Source organism: Theropithecus gelada, chromosome 10 (assembly GCF_003255815.1).
Source record: "Theropithecus gelada isolate Dixy chromosome 10, Tgel_1.0, whole genome shotgun sequence".
Classification (NCBI taxonomy): domain Eukaryota; kingdom Metazoa; phylum Chordata; class Mammalia; order Primates; family Cercopithecidae; genus Theropithecus; species Theropithecus gelada.
In genome coordinates, this window is record NC_037678.1 from 7,984,160 (window position 1) to 8,003,455 (window position 19,296).

General features: G+C 49.5%; 1 protein-coding gene and 1 non-coding gene across 4 annotated transcripts in view; one reads left to right on the forward strand and one right to left on the reverse strand.

Moving 5' to 3' along the window:
• Positions 1 to 1,046: 1,046 nt before the first annotated feature.
• LOC112633925 lies at positions 1,047 to 1,196 on the reverse strand. The gene has a single exon (XR_003121680.1). It is a non-coding gene; the product is annotated as a U12 minor spliceosomal RNA (small nuclear RNA).
• Positions 1,197 to 1,486: 290 nt separating this feature from the next.
• The window catches only part of POLDIP3 (DNA polymerase delta interacting protein 3), a 30,287-nt gene continuing 12,477 nt past the window's right edge, over positions 1,487 to 19,296 (forward strand). For 2 of the 3 annotated variants that reach the window (XM_025399404.1, XM_025399406.1), the window contains exons 1-4: positions 1,487 to 1,652; positions 13,264 to 13,654; positions 14,357 to 14,443; positions 16,935 to 17,030. In XM_025399404.1, coding sequence (XP_025255189.1) covers positions 1,594 to 1,652; positions 13,264 to 13,654; positions 14,357 to 14,443; positions 16,935 to 17,030 — 633 coding nt within the window. In that variant the 5' untranslated portion in view covers positions 1,487 to 1,593. The remainder of the gene's footprint in view (positions 1,653 to 13,263; positions 13,655 to 14,356; positions 14,444 to 16,934; positions 17,031 to 19,296) is intronic. The other variant, XM_025399405.1, reaches the window with a different exon arrangement.

Here is a 19,296-nt window from a genome sequence, read left to right on the forward strand (position 1 = left end):
TGTGTTGCCCAGGCTGGAGTGCAATGGCGCGATGTCGGCTCACTGCAACCTCCGCCTCCCGAGTTCCAGTGATTCTTCTGCCTTAGTCTCCTGAGTAGGTGGGATTTCAGGCCGTGCCACCACACCTGGCTTTTTTTTTTCCCATTTTTTCATTTTTTTTTTTTTTTTTTTAAATTTCAGTAGAGACGGAGTTTCTCCGTGTTGGCCAGGCTGGTCTCAACCTCCTGACCTCAGGTGATCCACCCGCTTCGGCCTCCCAAAGTGCTGGGATTACAGGCGTGAGCCACCGCCACTGGCCTCTTACCCAGTTTCTGTACGGAGCTCCTGATGCCTGATGGCCAAGAGGACTTAACCCCATCTGTTCTAAGGGCATGGAGTGTATTTTTAGAGTGATTGGACAAATATGTGCCGAACACCTACCTCATGCCTGGCGCATGCTGGAGGCTGGGGTTGTATCAATGCAAAAGTCATTCCCTGTATTTAACACTTAAATGAATTAGTCTCTTTAACTCTCCCAACGCCCTATAAATTATTTGCTCCATAATACATATTAGGAAGACAGAGGCAGAGAGATGAAGTGCTTTGCTCGTGACGGTCACGCCGCCACCGGTCACGCCGCCACCGGGACGCGAGCCAGGCAGTCGTCCGGCTCTCACCCCCAAGAGCACTACATTATAAAGTCGCAAAGTGAAGACACGCTGTCATTAACTGAGCTGCTGTGTGAGGCCGGGGCCGGACGTATCTTTCTGAAGCACAGAGAAGCGGTTATACAGGGAAGTTTGGGAGAACTGGGTTAAGTCCGCATGTTTGGAAATTGCCAGTTTCGTGGGTCACAACGTCAATATTGTGGGCAACCTTGGACTGACTCAATGCGCGGTTGGGGACAGCGATGAAGTGCAGAGCGTCCCCAGCCGGTAACTAGACTCCCTAGGAACCGGCGGCGTGGGCAGGAGGAGAAAACAGGAACGAGAACGCACCCACCGTGCACCGGAAAGAAACAAATTGCGCCACCCCGCGCCCAGTCTACTTTTCAGATATAAAGGGATCGGGCAGATCGCAACTCCCAGGCATCCCGCAAAGTAGGCGGGTCACCTTAGGGGCGACCTTTACCCGCTCAAAAATTCGTCTCACATTAGCAGTGAGGATTCGGGCGTCACCCCGAATCGTTATTTTCCTTACTCATAAGTTTAAGGCATAAAGAAATAGTAACTCTTATTTCCTAGGTAAGGAATCATATTCTCATTTGGCGTATGATGAGTATCATAGTTGACCGTTGAGGTAATGATCCACTTCCATTGAAGTTTGTCTTACTTGTTAATGAAATTATTTTGTTGCTTTTCATTTAATGTTTTTTCGTCGGGGAGAATAAATAATTCATAATATGTCGACCTTCTGTATGCAGATGAGCAGCCAGCTCCGCGAAGGCTCACGGGGAGCGTCCCCGCCCCTTCCGGTTCTTGCTTGCGTTTAGCTGGCTGTCGCGAGAGTTGGTCGGCGGACGTCGGAAGTAGTTCGTCGCTCTGTAGCGGCCGAAGGGGCGGGCTCGCGGGCTGGGGGTGTCTCGGCAGCTTTCGGCTCGCTCGGCGGAGCAAGATGGCGGACATCTCCCTGGACGAACTCATCAGGAAGCGCGGGGCGGTGGCGAAAGGACGGTGAGAGACCTTTCTTTTCTTCGGGGTTTCGGGTCCGCGGCATAGTGGAGCTCGAGGCGGGGGAGGGAGCGGCCCGGGCGCGACGCGGAGGACCGGGTGCGCCCGCCCCCAACAGCAGCCGCGCTCCTCATTGGCCGGGCCGCCGCCGTCGCCGCAGCGGCCCCGACCGCCCGCCCACTGGCCGAGGCGCAGTCCCTCCGGCGGGCCTGGGAGGCCGACGGGGCCGCGGCGGGACAGAGTGCCGCCTCGTGGACCTGAGGGGCTGCACCCTAGGGCCCCCGCGTTCCGGGGTCCGGGAGTCTTGGCGGTGCAGCCCCCTGGCCTGTCTGGACTAGCATTTGGGCCCCGCTCCGTGATCTCGGGGCTGCTTGGTCTCCACCTATCTTATAGTTGAGGCAACCGAAGTTTAGCAGCAGGGAAGTGACTTGCTCCGACGGCCGAAGCTGAGGCGCAAGCCCAAATCCCCGTCCACGCGGCCTCTGTTAACACTCGCCTCCCTTTGTGCGGCGTCTTAAGTTTTCTAAGCCTGTTCGTATAAACGATGCCTCGTTTGATATTTCACGGTCCTGTTGTCTGCTAGCAATTCATGTTACTCCACTTTTACTGATGGGGAACTTGAGGCTGGGAGTGGTAGAGTGACTTGCCCGAGACCTCGGAGAACTGAGCGGCGGGGCTGAGTGCGATTTAATTGCTGGCTGAGTTGGCCTCCTGCATGGGCTTGAAAAACAAGTGGGCTGGGCTGGAGATTGGTTATTTCCTTAGGGAGAAGAAAGTGCTTGAGCTGGTTGAGGAGCCATGGAGGTGATTTGCAGTCATGTCTCCCAAACTTCCCCATGGCAGTTAAATGTTATTAGTCATTTCAAGTCTTTGTGAGCTGAGTTCACCTGTATGAAGAAGTGAGAACTTTGCCCAATAGTTTCCCAACACGCATTAAGTTTAAGTGTCTTTGTAAATAGCCAGGATATAAATATGTTAGATACTGTTTTCTCAGACATATGTTTTCTCAGCAGATGTTTATTTTTATTTATTTTTTGAGACGGAGTGTTGCTCCGTCGCCCAGGCTGGAGTGCAGTGGTGCGGTCTCGGCTCACTGCAACCTCCGCCTCCCCGGTTCTAGCGATTCTCCTGCCTCAGCGTCCCGAGTAACTGGGACTACAGGTGTGCACCACCACGCCTGGCTAATTTTTGTATTTTGAGTAGAGACGGAGGTTTCACTATGTTGGTCATGCTGGTTTCGAACTCCTGACCTCATGTGATCTACCCGCCTCGGCCTCCTAAAGTGCTGGGATTACAGGCGTGAGCCACAGGCCCGGCCATTCAGCGGATGTTTATTCATATCACCCGTGTGCCTGTGGCTAGGTTTTTCTCTTGATGTCTGAAATGTATCCCTCACCTCCTTCCCCATCCTGGACACTTGTATCAACTACAACTGCCACCACCACCTGGTAATTCGCAGCTAGCACTTAGCGGGCTTCTGGTTCATAACGGGCATGCATTAGTATTTGTTTCCTCAGCTACTGACTGCGAAAGCTCTGTCACATCTCCGCCTAGTGTCTGATGTGAAGTTGGCGCTGGCTCCTCTGGCCACTTCTAAATCCATCCAGGTTTTGTAGGTTCCTTTGGAAACGACAGAATGATCGACACCAGGTTCTTCTCTCTCTGTGGTCACTCCCCCAGTTTCTGACTACAGGTGGACCGCACTGTAGTCTATTTGATCTGTACGGTTTTGGCTTTAGTGTGTGCAGAGTTTTGTGTTGGGCAGTAGGTGGGGCTGCAGGAATGGGGTGGGGGGTATGTGTGATCCACAGGAACAGGGGCCTTGCAGTTGGATACACCTGGCACGTGAAACAGTTGGGTTCTGTTTCCCTGGCCAGGGGACTTCTAAACTAGGCAGTTTCCTCATTTGTAATGGTGATTCCTGGTTGAAGGAATTAAATGTGAGAAAGATTTTTTTTGGTTTTTTGTTTGAGACGGAGTCTCGCTCTGTCCCCTGGGCTGGAGTGCAGTGGCCGGATCTCAGCTCACTGCAAGCTCCGCCTCCCGGGTTTACGCCATTCTCCTGCCTCAGCCTCCCCAATAACTGGGACTACAGGCACCCGCCACCTCGCCCGTCTAATTTTTTGTATTTTTTAGTAGAGATGGGGTTTCACCGTGTTAGCCAGGATGGTCCTGATCTCCTGACCTCGTGATCCGCCCGTCTCGGCCTCCCAAAGTGCTGGGATTACAGGCTTGAGCCTCTGCACCCGGCCGGGTTTTTTTTGTTTTTGTTTTGAGATGGAGTCTCACTGTATTGTCCAGGTTGGAGTGCAGTGGCACAGCCTTGGCACATTGCAACCTCTGCCTTCCGGGTTTAAGCGATTCTGCTGCCTCAGCCTCCCAAGTAGCTGGGATTACAGGTGCCTAACACCACACCTGTCTAATTTTTGTATTTTAAGTAGAGATGGGGTTTCACCATGTTGGCCAGGCTGGTCTGGAACTCCTCACCTCAGGTGATCCACCCCCCTCGGCCTCCGAAAGTCCTGGGATTACAGGCATGAGCCACCACGGCCCGCCAGAAGGTATGTTTTAAAGTTTGTGCCATGTGGCAAGTGTTCAGCAAAGGCTGGTAATTATCTTGAACCTTTCCTTAAAGGAATAGAAGCACACAGTGCCCCTGGAGCATAGGTGAGCACTGGGACTCTGGAGTCACCGTCAGGGTTCCAATCCCGGCTTCTCCCACTTTCCGTAGAACCCTCTGCAAGTTACTTAACCATGCCTTGCTCTCTTTACTTATCTATAAAACATGAGTAATGTCTACTTTATTAGGTTATTGTCAGGATCGAGTGAATTAATATACCTAAAATGCATTGAAAAGTTTCTGACAACGGGCACTTAAGTGCTTGATAGATGTTAGTATTCGTTATTGTCATTGAAGGCTTCTTAAGGAGTAACATGATTCAAGTTTTAGCACGAGAATATTGCTTTGTCATTATGTGAGGATTGGATTGGGCCAAAGAGTGCAGGCAGAGAGACTAGTGTGGGAGAACCTGGAGTGCATGCTGGGTTTGAGTTAAATCTTCTGGAAACTCCATTTTTATCTCACTTGCACAGCCAACAAAGAAAAACTAGATCCAGGGGTCCCTGTTAAGATAATGTGAAGGATCTGAACAAATTCAATGAACAGATGTCATTTCCTGCAGTAAGTTTATTTTTATTTTATGTCTTTGTATTTTTTGAGTTGGAGCCTCGCTCTGTTGCCCAGGCTGGAGTGCAGTGACATGATCTCAGCTCACTGCAACCTCTGGCTTCCGGGTTCAAGCGATTCTCCTGCCTCAGCCTCCCAAGTATCTGGGACCATAGGCATGCACCACCATGCCTGGTTAATTTTTTGTATTTTTAGTAGAGACGAGGTTTCACCATGTTGGTCACGCTGGTCTTGAATTCCTGATCTCAAATGATCCACCCCCGTCAGCCTCCCAAAGTGCTGGGATTACAGGTGTGAGCCAGTGCGCCCGGCCATATATTCTATTTTACATACTGCCTAGAAGAAATCTGCATACTTGGAACTGTGGTTTTAATGTTGCATGGATGTTCCAGGAAGAATTTTGTTGTTTAAGAAAGCTTTTTTCCTCTTGGTAGAAATAGCCAAAGATCCAGCTTGAGGAAGTGTAAATAACCTCTTTCCCCACCACTCTGCTCACTTTGTTTCCTGTGATCCCAAGGATCACATTTGTGGAATGTGCTTGTTCTCAAAAGCAGCCGTTCTGTTTTGTGTTCTTCACACCTTTTGAGTCAAGAAAAGGGTCATAGCTGGATGCAGTGGTGGCTCGTGCCTGTAACTGCCGCTGTGAGGGAGGCTAAGGCAGGAGCATTGCCTGAGCCCAGGAGTTCAAGGCTGCAGTGACCCATGCTTGCACCACTGCACCCCAGCCTGGTTGACAGAGCAAGACCTCATCTCTTTAAAAAGGAAAGAGAAGAGTCATTACCATTATTATTACCTAGGCCTCCAATTAATTATTAAAAGATTCCTTGACTAATGGGAAATGATTGAACCAGAAGGGGGTCGTTTTGAGTGATACCTTCTTCCATGGTGAGAGGCTGTCTTTCCTTACCACAGCACATCTCCAGTGACCTTAGTTGCGAAAGATCCGTAGAGAGTCTCCTCAGGATAGCATTAGGCACCAGGTGCAGTGCTGGCCTGCCCCTCATGTTGGTTTCTTCCTTTATTTATTTGAGACAGGGTCTTGCTCTGTTGTCCAGGCTGGAGTGCAGTGGCAAGATCACGGCTCACTGCAACCTCTGCCTCCTGGGCTTAAGCATTCTTCCTGCCTCAGCCTACCAAGTAACTGGGACCACAGGCATATGCTATCATGCCTGGCTAATTATTTTTGTATTTTCTGTAGAGACGAGGTCTCGCCATGTTGCCCGGGCTGGTTTCGAACTGCTGGACTCAAGCAGTCCTCCTGCCTCTACCTCACAGAGTGCTGGGATTACAGGCCTGAGCCACTGTGCCCAGCAGTTTCTTCCTTTAGATATGAGGGCATCCCCAGTTAAGTCAGTTGACATGTCCCCTCTTGTTAGTTTGATGAGTTTAACCCTCAGTGAATAGCTTGCTATCTGCTGCCTCCAAGCAGTTCAGTGTGGCAGCCTTGAGTGTGCTGGAGGCTAGAGTTAAGCAGCTCTCTGGGCCAGATGCCTCATCTGGGGAGTCCTTGGAGCTGGAAGTGGGAGGTTGTGGGGGGACAGGGTGGATTGTAAACTTTGCAGTTCAGCTCAGGACTCTGATCCTGGTGCTGACCGCTTGTTTCCTTGTTGAAATAAGATAAAGGAAATATAAACCTAAACACAAAAGGGAGGAAATGGGTTATTACATAACTCTAGGCAAAGAATTATGTTTTAAAATGAAACATCTGCACAAGACTCTTGGGTAAGGGGATAGTATTTTATTTTATTTTATTTATTTTTGAGACGGAGTTTTGCTCTTGCTGCCCAGGCTGGAGTACAATGGTGCAATCTCAGCTCACCGAAACCTCCGCCTCCTGGGTTCAAGCGATTCTCCTGCCTCATCCTCCTGAATAGCTGGGACTACAGGTGTGCGCCACTACGCCTGGCTAATTTTTTGTATTTTTAGTAGAGACAGGGTTTCATTGTGTTGGTCAGGCTGGTCTCAAACTCCTGACCTCAGGTGATGCGCCCGCCTTGGCCTCCCAAGGTACTGGGATTAAAGGCGTGAGCTAGTGCGCCCAGCAGGGGAAAGTATTTTAGTGTCTTGTTTTTCTTTGTGCTGCTTTTTTTTTTTTTGAAACGGAGTCTCTCTCTGTCCCCCAGGCTGGAGTGCAGTGGCACAATCTCCGCTCACTGCAAGCTCCGCCTCCCAGGTTCATGCCATTCTCCTGCCTCAGCCTCCCGAGTAGCTGGGACTACAGGCGCCCACCTCTACTCCCAGCTAATTTTTTTGTGTGTGTTTTTAGTAGAGACGGGTTTTCACCGTGTTAGCCAGGATGATCTCGATCTCCTGACCTCGTGATCCGCCCACCTCGGCTTCCCAAAGTGCTGGGATTACAGGCGTGAGGAGGCACTGTGTCCGGCCTTTTCTTTGTGTTTCTAAAACACCTAATTCAGAGTTGACCCTCAGTCATAGTTAGAATTAAGCTGTTTTCTCTCTATAAAAATGACCTAAACACATACATCCCCTAACCCAGAAGTTTTTTTTGTTTGTTTGTTTTTTTAAGACAGAGTCTTGCGCTGTGGCCTAGACTGGAGTGCATTGGTGTGATCTTGGCTCACAGCAACCTCCACCTCCCGTAACCCAGAGGATTTGAAACCCGTGGGTTAAAATCTACTTTATAATAATCCAGGGCCCCACTTCATGGGCCTGAATCCTTTGGACTGGACATCTGTCCTGAGCGGGCTGTAGCCCTGCCCTCCCCAGACAGAGCCAGGAGGGTGAGATATTCCTATAGCCGAGACAGACCCTCCCTGCTGGTCATCACATGTATGCCAGGTTCCCGTTGGGGATATAGGGGAGAGAATTTGGGGTCCAGGGAGTGTTTGCCTTCTCACCTGCCAGCAGCACTCTTGCCAGGACCTCGCGGAATACCTGCTGAAGGCCTGGAAGCAGTTGCAGAGCTGTAGTTTCAGTGCGATGGATATGGGGCGTTACGAGACTCACTCAAAACCTTCCTCCTTCCCCCTCCCAAACATTTACTGAGGATAAAAGTGCAGGATGTGTTTTGGGAACGTCAGTAGTCACTACCGTGGGGAGTGAGGCTGCAGCCATAAGCTGGAGCCAGACCCGAGGCTCCCCCCAGGGGTTGGGCTTTGTTAAGGAGCCCTCAGCAGTTCTAGAAGCGGAAGGGTAACATAATTGAGTCTATGTTTTAGAGACCTACCCCTAGCAGGAGTGTTGATTTGAAAAATTTCCGATGACTAATGCCTGTCTGAAACCAGTACGGCTGCCTGCTGGGATGAATAGCTGTCTTTTCATGCAGGAAGAGCAGCTGTGATTATAAAAAGCCTGAACACTGAAGCCCCCTCAAGCTGTTCACGAAAGAAGTTGAAAGCACTGGTGGAACCAGGGAACTGAGTGCATCAGATTGAGGGGAAATAGCTTACTCCTTCCCACCGTGAGGAGCTCCTACTACATCCTCAACTACGGTTACCTCCCACCCACAAATGTGCCTGTTAGGCTGTTCAAATAGATAAAAATGCCAGCACAAAGCATCTTGGTGGTCCTCCCTGCCAGGCAGGCTCTGTGCTGTGTGAGTTCTCAGTGCGTGCATTGCCCGCTTGCCTCGCTGCTTGTGCTCACCTTTTGGTCACTAGAGAGTGCTCTGTATCCCTGGGCATGACCGGAATCCTAATATTTCTTCAGCCTGGGGACAGTGTTCATCCTTCCTTTATATATGTGTAAATTTTTAAGGGTTTAACAACATATTGAAACTGAATTACCAGACACTAATAAGGAAGATTGTTTCTTTTTGTTTTGGTGGTGGGTTTTGGTTTTGTTTTTTGTTTTTGTTTGTTTTTGTTTGTTTTGTTTTGATTTTTGAGATAGGGTCTTGTTCTGTCACGCAGACTGGAGTCCAGTGGCGTGATCTTGGCTCACTGCAGCCTGGACCTCCTGGGCTTAGTTGATCCTCCTGCCTTGGCCTCCTGAGTAGCTGTGACTACAGGTGTGCATCAACACTTGCAGCTAATTTTTTTGTATCTTTTGTAGAGACAGGGTTTTGCCATGTTGCCCAGGCTGGTCTCGAACACCTGGGCTCAAGCAGTCTGTCTGCCTTGGCCTCCCAAAGTGTCAGGATTACAGGCATGAGCTACTGCTCCCAGCCTTTTTTATTTTTTAAAGTTTTTTCTTAACTCTTCCAGTTCTGATGTTTACTTTTAACCCATGCTTATTTAATTGATGCTTGAACCAGGCACAGTGAAGTTCAAACCCATTCCTCACCCGTTAGTAGCTCTTGGGATAGTTAATCTCCTTGGTTCTGAGTTTCCTCATGGATAGAATGTGAACAATAACCTGATTCACGGGGTTGTAACATTTAAAGGATGTCTAAAGCTGAGCATGGTGGTTCCAGACTTAGAAGGCTGAGGCAGGAGGTCAAGGCTGAAGTAAGCTGTGATCACTGCACTCCAGCCTGGGCAACCGAATGAGATTCTGTCCTTTCAATTTTTTTTTTTTTTTTTTTTTGGTGAGACAGAGTCTTGCTGTGTCGCCCAGGCTGGAGTACAGTGGTGCGATTTCGGTTCACTGCAAGTGCCGCCTCCTAGGTTCACACCGTTCTCCTGCCTCAGCCTCCCGAGTAGCTGGGACTACAGGCACCCGCCACCGCACCCGGCTAATTTTTTTTTTTTTTGTATTTTTAGTAGAGGCGGGGTTTCACCATGTTAGCCAGGATGGTCTCGATCTCCTGACCTCATGATCTGCCCGCCTCGGCCTCCCAAAGTGCTGGGATTACAGGCGTGAGCCACCGCACCCGGCCCTCTGCTTTCATTTTTATAGAGATGGAGTCTCACTTTGTTGCCCAGGCTGGTCCTGAACTCCTGGGCTCAAGCCGTCGTCCTGCCTCAGCCTTCCAAAGTGCTGAGATTACAGGTGTGAGCCACCATGCCCAGGGAGTCCGGCTATGTTGCCCATGCTATTCTTGATCTCCTGGGCTCAAGCCATCCTCCTACTTTGACCTCCCAAAGTGCTGAGATTACAGGCATGAGCCACTGTGCCCAGCCTTGTCTCTTAAAAAAAAAAAAAAAAAAGTCTGTGCCAAAAATTGTCAACCTGTAGTGAGTAATACTCAAAAGTTTTCATTGATCGTGTCCTTTATTTTTTTTGAAACAGTCTTGCTCTGTCGCCCAGGCTGGAGTGCAGTGGTGTAATCTTGACTTACTGTAACCTCCATCACCTGGGTTCAGGCGATTCTCCTGCCTCAGCCTTCCGAGTAGCTGGGATTACAGGTGCGTGCCACCACATCTGGCTGATTTTTGCATTTTTAGTAGAGACGGGGTTTCACCATGTTGGCCAGGTTGGTCTTGAACACCTGACCTCGAGTGATCCACCTGCCTTGGCCTCCCAAAGTGCTGGGATTACAGGTGTGAGTCACTGCACCTGGCCTAGCTGCAGGTTTCTGAGGTTACCCCAAAGGATAGCCCCAGTTTGTCCATGACTTTGCAGGCCATGGAACACAAAGCCTAGGATAGCCCAGTCCTAGGGAGGGTGGATGCCATCTACCACATACAACCATTTCTTTCTAATCATGCATGCCGGCCCCCTGAACACCCCCTTCCTTTGGCCCTGCTTTCTCTAGTGCCTCCATCTCCCAGAGTCCTCACATTAAAAAATAGGGCAGGGCCGGGCACAGTGGCTCACGCCTGTAATCCCAGCACTTTGGGAGGCCGAGGCGGGCGGATCACAAGGTCAGGAGATCGAGACCACGGTGAAACCCCGTCTCTACTAAAAATACAAAAAATTAGCCAGGCGCGGTGGCGGCCGCCTGTAGTCCCAGCTACTCAGGAGGCTGAGGCAGGAGGATGGCGTGAACCCGGGAGGCGGAGCTTGCAGTGAGCTGAGATCGCACCACTGCACTGCAGCTTGAGCGACAGCGCTAGACTCCGTCTCAAAAAATAAAATAAATAAATAAATAAAAAATAGGGCAGGGATGGGCAAGTAAACCTTAAGCCTTATCTGATTAACTGTATAAATGACCCTTCTACCCAGAACTCACCGGAAAATCTTTAAATCTTAATTTGCCACTTTCCAAAGAGAAAAATGATGGCATGCATCACTGCCTGTTTTAGTCCATTTAGGCTGCTATAAGAAAACACCATAAGCTGGGTAGCTTATAGAAAACAGAAACTGCCGGGCGCAGTGGCTCACTCCTGTAATCCTAGCACTTTGGGAGGCCAAGACGGGCAGATCATGAGATCAGGAGATCGAGACCATCCTGGCTAACACGATGAAACCCCGTCTCTACTAAAAATATGAAAAATTAGCCGGGCATGGTGGTGGGTGCCTGTAGTCCCAGCTACTCGGAAGGCTGAGGCAGGAGAATGGCGTGAACCCGGGAGGCGGAGCTTGCAGTGAGCCGAGATAGCGCCACTACACCCCAGCCTGGGCAACAGAGCAAGAGGAGTCTCAGAAAAAAACAACAACAACAACAAAAAAACACACACACACAGAAAAAACAGAAACTTCCTTCTCACAGAGAGTCTGGGACGTCTGGGATCAGGATGCTGGCGGATTCCATGTCTGATGAGGGCCTGCCTGCTTCCTGGTTCTAGATGGTCTTTTTGCTGAGTCCTCACATGGTGGAAGGGGCCAGGGAGCTATCTGGGGCTTCTTCCTTATAAAGGGCACTAATCCCATTCATGAAGTCTCTGTCCTCATGACTTAATCACTTCCCAAAGGCCCCCACCTCCTACCACCATCACATTGCAGATTAGGTTTCAACAGAGGAATTTTGGGGGGACACAGGTTCAGTCTGTATTGCCGCCGTAGGTCTGGTACTGGCGTATTGGAGGCAGTGGGTGTTTTTCCATTATTTGAGGTATAACAAGATGAAGGTCCAGGTTTGCTTTTATTGGTACCAGGTAGGCTCACCTTTGGCTATACTTCTGGTATTTATTAGCAAAGGAACTGACAGCCAGTCTTCACTCCAGCCACTTGAATGCAGCAGTGGGAGAGTGCCAGTGACTGGCCCAGTATGAGAGATGCCTCCTGGGAGGTCCAGGCAGTGAAGTGGGAGGCAGTATAGGAACTCGCTTATGCAGCAGTTTACCCTCTAACACCAGGTCAGAGATCCTCAACATGGCTCTTCTCCAGAATCACCCATGGAGTTAGAAATGCAGATGACCAGGCTTCCCCCCAGATTTTGGATTCAGTATCTAGGGTGGGATCTGGATAGCTCCGTATTTAAGAAGCGCCACCGGAGTTTCTGACACTCAGCCAGGGCTCAATGCTGCTTAGGAGGTGCTGGGCCCTGCAAAAGGAATGAACCCCATTCTCCCAGCCCCACCCAGGTAGGGAGAGAAAAAAGGAAACAAGCATGTGTAAAAATAGGCACAGAGAAGAGCTGGTCTGGAGAAATCGGGGAGGATTTTCCAAAGAGTACACTTTGACATAGGAGTCCCCAGGTGGAGCTTCTGCCACAGGAGTGGCCGTTGATGGTAGCTACTGTAGAGAGGCCTGAGAGTGGCAGGTGACAGAAGAAGCCCAAAGACCTTGGGGAGGATCTCCAGTGCTGTACTGGGGAGGGCCGTCTGTTCACTTTGAAGCCATTGTAGGCCAACAGAGGAACCCAAGAAAGAGACCAGGGCCTGTTTATGGAGTTTCATTCATTTCCAATTAAAAAAAATATATTTTATTTTAAATTCAGGAAGTGCACGTACATGTTTGTTCCATGGATTATATTGCATACTGGTGAGGATTAGGCTTCTAGTGTACCCATTACTCAAACAGTGAACCCTGAACCCATCATTTCCAATTTCAGTGGTTTCTGTATTTGATATTTTTGCTATTGCAACTTTATGTTTCTTTCCTACCAAGTCTTTGTGTTTTCTGTTTTCCTCTAGCTCTAAGCCAGACCCACATGTTTGCTCTCTTGGTCCTAGCCCAGTAAATGGTGTCTGCCTTCCTTAAAGACACTCTTTGTTAGTCATTGAGCCTCTCCAAACCTACTTCTCCCACTGTGAAGTGGGCATAGTAAGTACTTCTCAGGGTGCTGAGAGGGCTGAGTGAGAACATGGATGGGGATGGGCCTTGGAAACTAAAGTTACTCTTCAGATGAGTGGGATTATATTTGGTGGATGTTTATTTTATTTGACTGGCATTGTTGGGAAGTTATTGTCCATGTTGGTGTCTCAAGACAGGTGGTCTAGGAAGCGAAACAGTCTTAGCTAGTGATAAAACTTGCCAGCCCCTCCCTCTTAATTTTGCTTAAAATGGAAAGTTAAAAGCCATCATGAAACCAGAAAAGGAGTCATCATGTAAGCATAATTATTTACTCAGGCACAGGCAAGGAACTGCTTTCTGATTCTCCAGGACCTCCTCTGTCCCCAGTGTTACCACAGTTCCACTTTCATAGACTGCTGTTGATATCCAGATCCACTTAATATTGATTGCAATTTGTATTTACAGGCTTAATGCCAGACCGGGGGTTGGAGGTGTCCGATCTCGAGTTGGGATCCAGCAAGGCCTTCTCAGCCAGTCAACACGCACAGCCACCTTCCAGCAGAGATTTGATGCCCGGCAAAAGATTGGCCTCTCAGATGCCCGGCTCAAACTGGGAGTCAAGGATGCCCGGGAGAAGCTTTTGCAGAAAGATGCCCGATTTCGGATCAAAGGGAAAGTGCAGGATGCCAGAGAGATGTTGAACTCTCGCAAGCAGCAGACCACGGCGCCCCAGAAGCCCCGCCAGGTCGCTGATGCCCGGGAGAAGATTAGCTTGAAGAGGAGTTCCCCTGCTGCCTTCATAAACCCACCTGTTGGGACAGTGACCCCTGCTCTGAAACTCACCAAAACCATCCAGGTAAGTTGTGGCTTTTGTCATGAATTCCCAGAAAGCTAGTAACAAAGGTAGATTTAGAGGCAAGGTGCCAGGAGTGATTGGGCAAAACTACTATCCTCTCAAGTGTTGGTATAGCACTTTGCTCCTTACAGGGGCTTTAAGTACGTTATAGCCAAGGAACTATACAAGGAAGGAAGGGTATTATCTCAGTTCTGTACAAAAGAAAGAGGAGGCCCATAGAAATTTAGTGACTTTCCCAAGTGAGATACTGGTGGAAGAGAGAGGAAAGGACAAAAGATTTATTGAGCACATGCCATGTGGCAAGCACTTAACATACATGATCTTACAGTCCTCACTCCACCCCCAGGCCCAGTGGGATTTGCCCTGAGTCCAGGGCACTGGCCACCCTTCACAGCTGCCACCACAGAGGGAAAGGAAACAATGTCGTTTAACCTTCATAGCAGCTTTGGTAATAGGAACAGCAGCGGCCGCAGCAAACATTTACTGAGCCAAGTCCGTTAAGCCCTACATGTGCATTACCATGTGGTCTCTGGGTTGATGATGATTCTTTTACTTCCTACTGTGGGGGATAAGGCCCTCTGTAGTGCCTTTTACCAAAGACCAAAGCTGCATGCGCACCATGTATCAAGTTCAGTAACCCCCTCCTTCTAGAGAATGCATGTGGACCCTGTGGGGTGAATTCTGACCACTGAGTGTTTCCAGGTTCCACAGCAGAAAGCCATGGCACCACTTCATCCCCATCCTGCTGGAATGAGAATCAATGTTGTCAATAACCACCAGGCCAAACAGGTAGAGTGAGTGAGAGAGAGAGTGTGTGTGTACATAGTGAACATGTAGGCGTGCACATGTTTTTTTTTTTTTTTTTTTTTCAGACGGGGTCTCGCTTTGTCGCCCAGGCTGGAGTGCAGTGGCTGGATCTCAGCTCACTGCAAACTCCGCCTCCCGGGTTCACGCCATTCTCCTGCCTCAGCCTCCCGAGTAGCTGGGACTACAGGCGCCCGCCACCTCGCCCGGCTAGTTTTTTTTTTTTGTATTTTTTTAGTAGAGACGGGGTTTCACCGTGTCAGCCAGGATGGTCTCGATCTCCTGACCTCGTGATCCGCCCATCTCGGCCTCCCAAAATGCTGGGATTACAGGCGTGCACATGTTTTTTAATGAGGCCTACTTGGGTGCATGGACTGAGGCTTGCTCCCAAGGTTCCCAGTTGGTAGTACTGGAGGCAGGGTTACAGTGAACTTTTTGCAATTTAAAGAAGAAACTTCTTTTTTTTTTTTTGAGACGGAGTCTCGCTCTGTCGCCAGGCTGGAGTGCAGTGGCGTAATCTCGGCTCACTACAACCTCTGCCTCCCAGGTTCAATTGATCCTCCTGCCTCAGCCTCCTGAGTATCTGGGACTACAGGCGTGCACCACCACACCCCACTAATTTTTGTATTTTTAGTAGAGATGGGGTTTCACAGTGTTCGCCAGGCTGGTCTCAATCTCTTGACCTTGTGATCCGCCCACCTCAGCTTCCCAAAGTGCTGGGATTACAGGCATAAGCCACCGCACCCAGCCAAGAAGCGACTTCTTAATAGATTCTTAATAGAGGAAGGGAGGCCTAGGGGACAGAGAGGCTAATAAAATTTTTTTTGTTGTTAATTTTTTTTTAAATAAAAGTTCTATGTGCTTAATATAGAAAACTTGCCAAAAAGTCCCTCAAGTTCCTATTATCCAAAGCCAATCACTGTTGAAATTTTGCCATAGTTCCTTACATGTCCCCCCACCCCCTGCTTTTTTTTTTTTTTTTTTTTGGAGACAGGGTCTCACTCTGTCCCCCAGGGTGGAGTGCAGTGGTGCAGTCATGGCTCACTGCAGCCTTGACTTTCTGGGCTCAAATGATCCTCCCACCTCAGCCTCCTGAGTAGCTGGGATCACAGGTGCATACCACCACATCTGGCTAATTTTTGTAGAGATAGAGTCTTGCCATGTTGCCCAGGCTGGTCTCCAACTCCTGGGTTCAGTCGATCCTCCTGCCTCGGCCTCCCAAAGTGCTGGGGTTACAGGCACAGGTGTGAGCCACCATGCCCAACCTGTTTTTTTGTTTTTTGTTTTTTTGAGATGGAGTTTCGCTCTTGTTGCCCAGGCTGGAGTACAGTGGCGCAATCTCAGCTCACCACAACCTCCAGGCCTCCTGGGTTCGAGTGATCCTCCTGCCTCTGCCTCCCAAGTAGCTGGGATTCCAGGCATGCGCCACCACGCCTGGCTAATTTTGTATTTTTAGTAGAGATGGGGTTTCTCCATGTTGGTCAGGCTGGTCTCAAACTCCTGACCTCAGGTAATCTGCCTGCCTTGGCCTCCCAAAGTGCTGGGATTACAGGTGTGAGCCACCGTGCCCAGCCCCAGTCTGTTTTTTACTTAACTCATAGTTGTGGTTGTGGTTCTTTTCTTTTCTTTTTTTTTTTTGAGGCCGAGTCTCGCTCTGTCACCCAGGCTAGAGTGCAGTGGCGCCATCTCGGCTCACTGCAAGCTCCGCCTCACAGGTTCACACCATTCTCCTGCCTCAGCCTCCTGAGTAGCTGGGACTGCAGGTGCCCACCACCGCGCCTGGCTAATTTTTTTTTTTTTATTTTTAGTAGAGACGGGGTTTCACCGTGTTAGCCAGGATGGTCTCGATCTGCTGACCTCGTGATCCGCTCTCCTCGGCCTCCCAAAGTGCTGGGATTACAGGCGTGAGCCACTGCGCCCAGCCATGGTTATATTCTTATCCAATTTTCTATCATTCTTTTTTCACTTTGTAACTCAAGCATTTTTCTGCGACATTTCACATTTACTGTAAACGTTTTAGTAATTACAAAATCCATATAGTTGGCATTCCAGTTTTATTTAAACCATTTTCCTGTCATTTTCACTGTTAGAAATCCTTCTGCTATGAACATCTTTGTAGATAAAGTTCTTACTAGGGTTTGGATTTATTTCTGTAGGTCGTATTAACAAGGATGGACTTTCCAAGCCAAAGGATATAAAGGAACATTTTAGGAACTCTTCGTAGATACTGCCCACTGGGAAAAAGGGACTTCTGATGTATCTGGAAGTTGTAGGACTTTCACTGGGCCCTTGTTGACAGGGAGTTCGCCTGTCAGGACTTGTGCCCCAGTCTTTCCAGGCACCATCACCCCTGTGCCCACTTCTACTTTGGTCCCTTTCTCTCTCCAGCAGCCATTTCCTTGCCATACCTGTTCTAGATGTCTGTTGAGGGCACACATGCCACATTTGCTTATATTTCTTTATGTTATATTCTCAGAATTTATATGACCTGGATGAAGATGATGATGGTATAGCTTCCGTTCCTACTAAACAGATGAAGTTTGCAGCCTCTGGCGGCTTTCTTCACCACATGGTATGGCATCTCATGTTTTCTTACGCTGCATGTCTGATCAGACAGGTGGGAGAGGTTGTGGTGAATAGAGCCTGTTTTTTTTTTTTGTTTTTTTGAGACGAAGTCTTGCTCTTGTCCCCAAGGCTGCTGGAGGGCAGTGGCACAATCTCAGCTCACTGCAACCTCCGCCTCCCGGGTTCAAGCTATTCTCCTGCCTCAGCCTCCCTAGTAGCTGGGATTACAAGCGCCTGCCACCACGCCCAGCTAATTTTTGTATTTTTAGTAGAGATGAGGTTTCACCATGTTGGCCAGGCTGGTCTGGAACTCCTGACCTCAAGTGATCTGCCTGCATCAGCCTCCCAAAGTACTGGGATTACAGGGTGAGCCACTGCGCCCCGTGTGAATAGAGCCTTTCAATGCAGAAATATTTCTTCCTTTGGGCCGTAAGATTTTCAGAGCTGGAGTTAGTCCAACCCCTTAGTTTTACAAATGCTGAGACACTGGGGTGCCTCCTGATTTGTTCAAGGTCCCACAGCAAGTGAAGTGCAGGACTGCAGCTCCCAGGTGCTATGTTTGAGACACTATAGGGAAAATGTGAGTGATCCCACAGTGGGGAGTCTGTGTTCTTTCCTTGGTGGCTGGTCATTCTGCATGCTCTGTGACCCTCTATGGTCAGCAGCTCGGGCGCTGCTCTTGGAGTCTGGATTCCCTTGGTTGACATTAGCAGGAATACATCGCACCTGATCTGTGGGCTCTGCCAGGTGCAGCCTGCATGCAGGGAAAGCTTGCTGGGCTAGAGTGTTGATCAGACATCATGCAGAGAAGGAAAGAAAACAGCATCTGGGAGCATCAGGGAGGTCCATGCTGCTCAGCTCAGTAGTGCAGCCAAGTGTCAGACAGGGAGGCCAGTGGGCTGCCCAGGTGGGTCCTTAGGGCAGACACCTCTTTTGTTTTTCCTTCAGAAGCTCAAAGACTCAGTTTTGGTTACTGTCTCGAGTATGTGGACCAGACTCCTGGTTAGTAATTAAGAGAAACATGGGCCGAGCGCAGTGGCTCACGCATGTAATCCCAGCACTTTGGGAGGCAGAGGTGGGCAGATCACAAGGTCAGGAGACCAAGACCATCCTGGCTAACACGATGAAACCCCGTCTCTACTAAAAAACACAAAAAAATTATCCGGGCATGGTGGTGGGCACCTGTAGTCCCAGCTACTCGGAAGGCTGAGGCAGGAGAATGGCGTGAACCTGGGAGGCAGAGCTTGCAGTGAGCCGATATCACGCCACAGCACTCCAGCCTGGGTGGCAGAGCGAGACTCCATCTGGAAAAAAAAAAAAAGAGAGAAACATGAAGCTGGCTGTGCGCGGTGGCTCACGCCTGTAATCCGAGCACTTTGGGAGGCCGAGGTGGGCAGATTACCCGAGGTCAGGAGTTCGAGACCAGCCTGGCAACATGGTGAAACGCTGTCTCTACTAAAAATACAAAAATTAGCTGGACATGGTGCCGCGTGCCTGTAATCCCAGCTACTTGGGAGGCTGAGGCAGGAGAATTGTTTGAACCCTGAGATGGAGGTTGCAGTGAGCCAAGATTGCACCACTGCACTCCAGCCTGGGTGACAGGGTGAGACTCCGTGTCAAAAAAAAAAAGAGAGATACGTCGTGAAGCTGAATGATGCCAGTTTGTTTCTTTACAAAGGGACCAGGCCTTTCCAGTAATTAGACTGCTCAAGTCTGCTATCAAGGGAACTATCACCTTGCTCAGTGAGTCTCTATCCCTATTTGATACCCTAATTGAATAAATGCCATCTTTATACTAATGCGTTTTGTACCCTGTGAGATGGGTACTGTTGATTACCCTCGTTTATGGATGAGGAAGCAGGCATGGAGAGATAAAATAAGCCTGAGCAGTCTGGTTCTCAGGGCCCTGTGTGTAGTCACTGTGCTGTCCTGGCTCTGGAGACTCAGAAAGCCGCCTGAGGAATGTGGAATCCAGCCTAGGGTGACGCTGCTTCTCCCAGACTTGGAGAAGCGTGGTGAATTGCCCCTGCCCATTCTCTGATCTGCCTTTCTGGCTGCTGCGTTCCTCCCTTCTCCCTGGGTCAGTGCCTTTAAACACTGCCCTAAATCAGCAGGACTCCCGTCACTTCTGCTTTATGCGCCTTTTTCCTCAGACACAATACAGGGGAGTTTTGTTTCCAAGGGACCATATCGAGATGGGAGGGGCTGTTTTTGGTGATCTGCGCTGCCGAATGCCCGTGTGTCCCTGACTGTCCAGGAGCTGATGAGGCCAA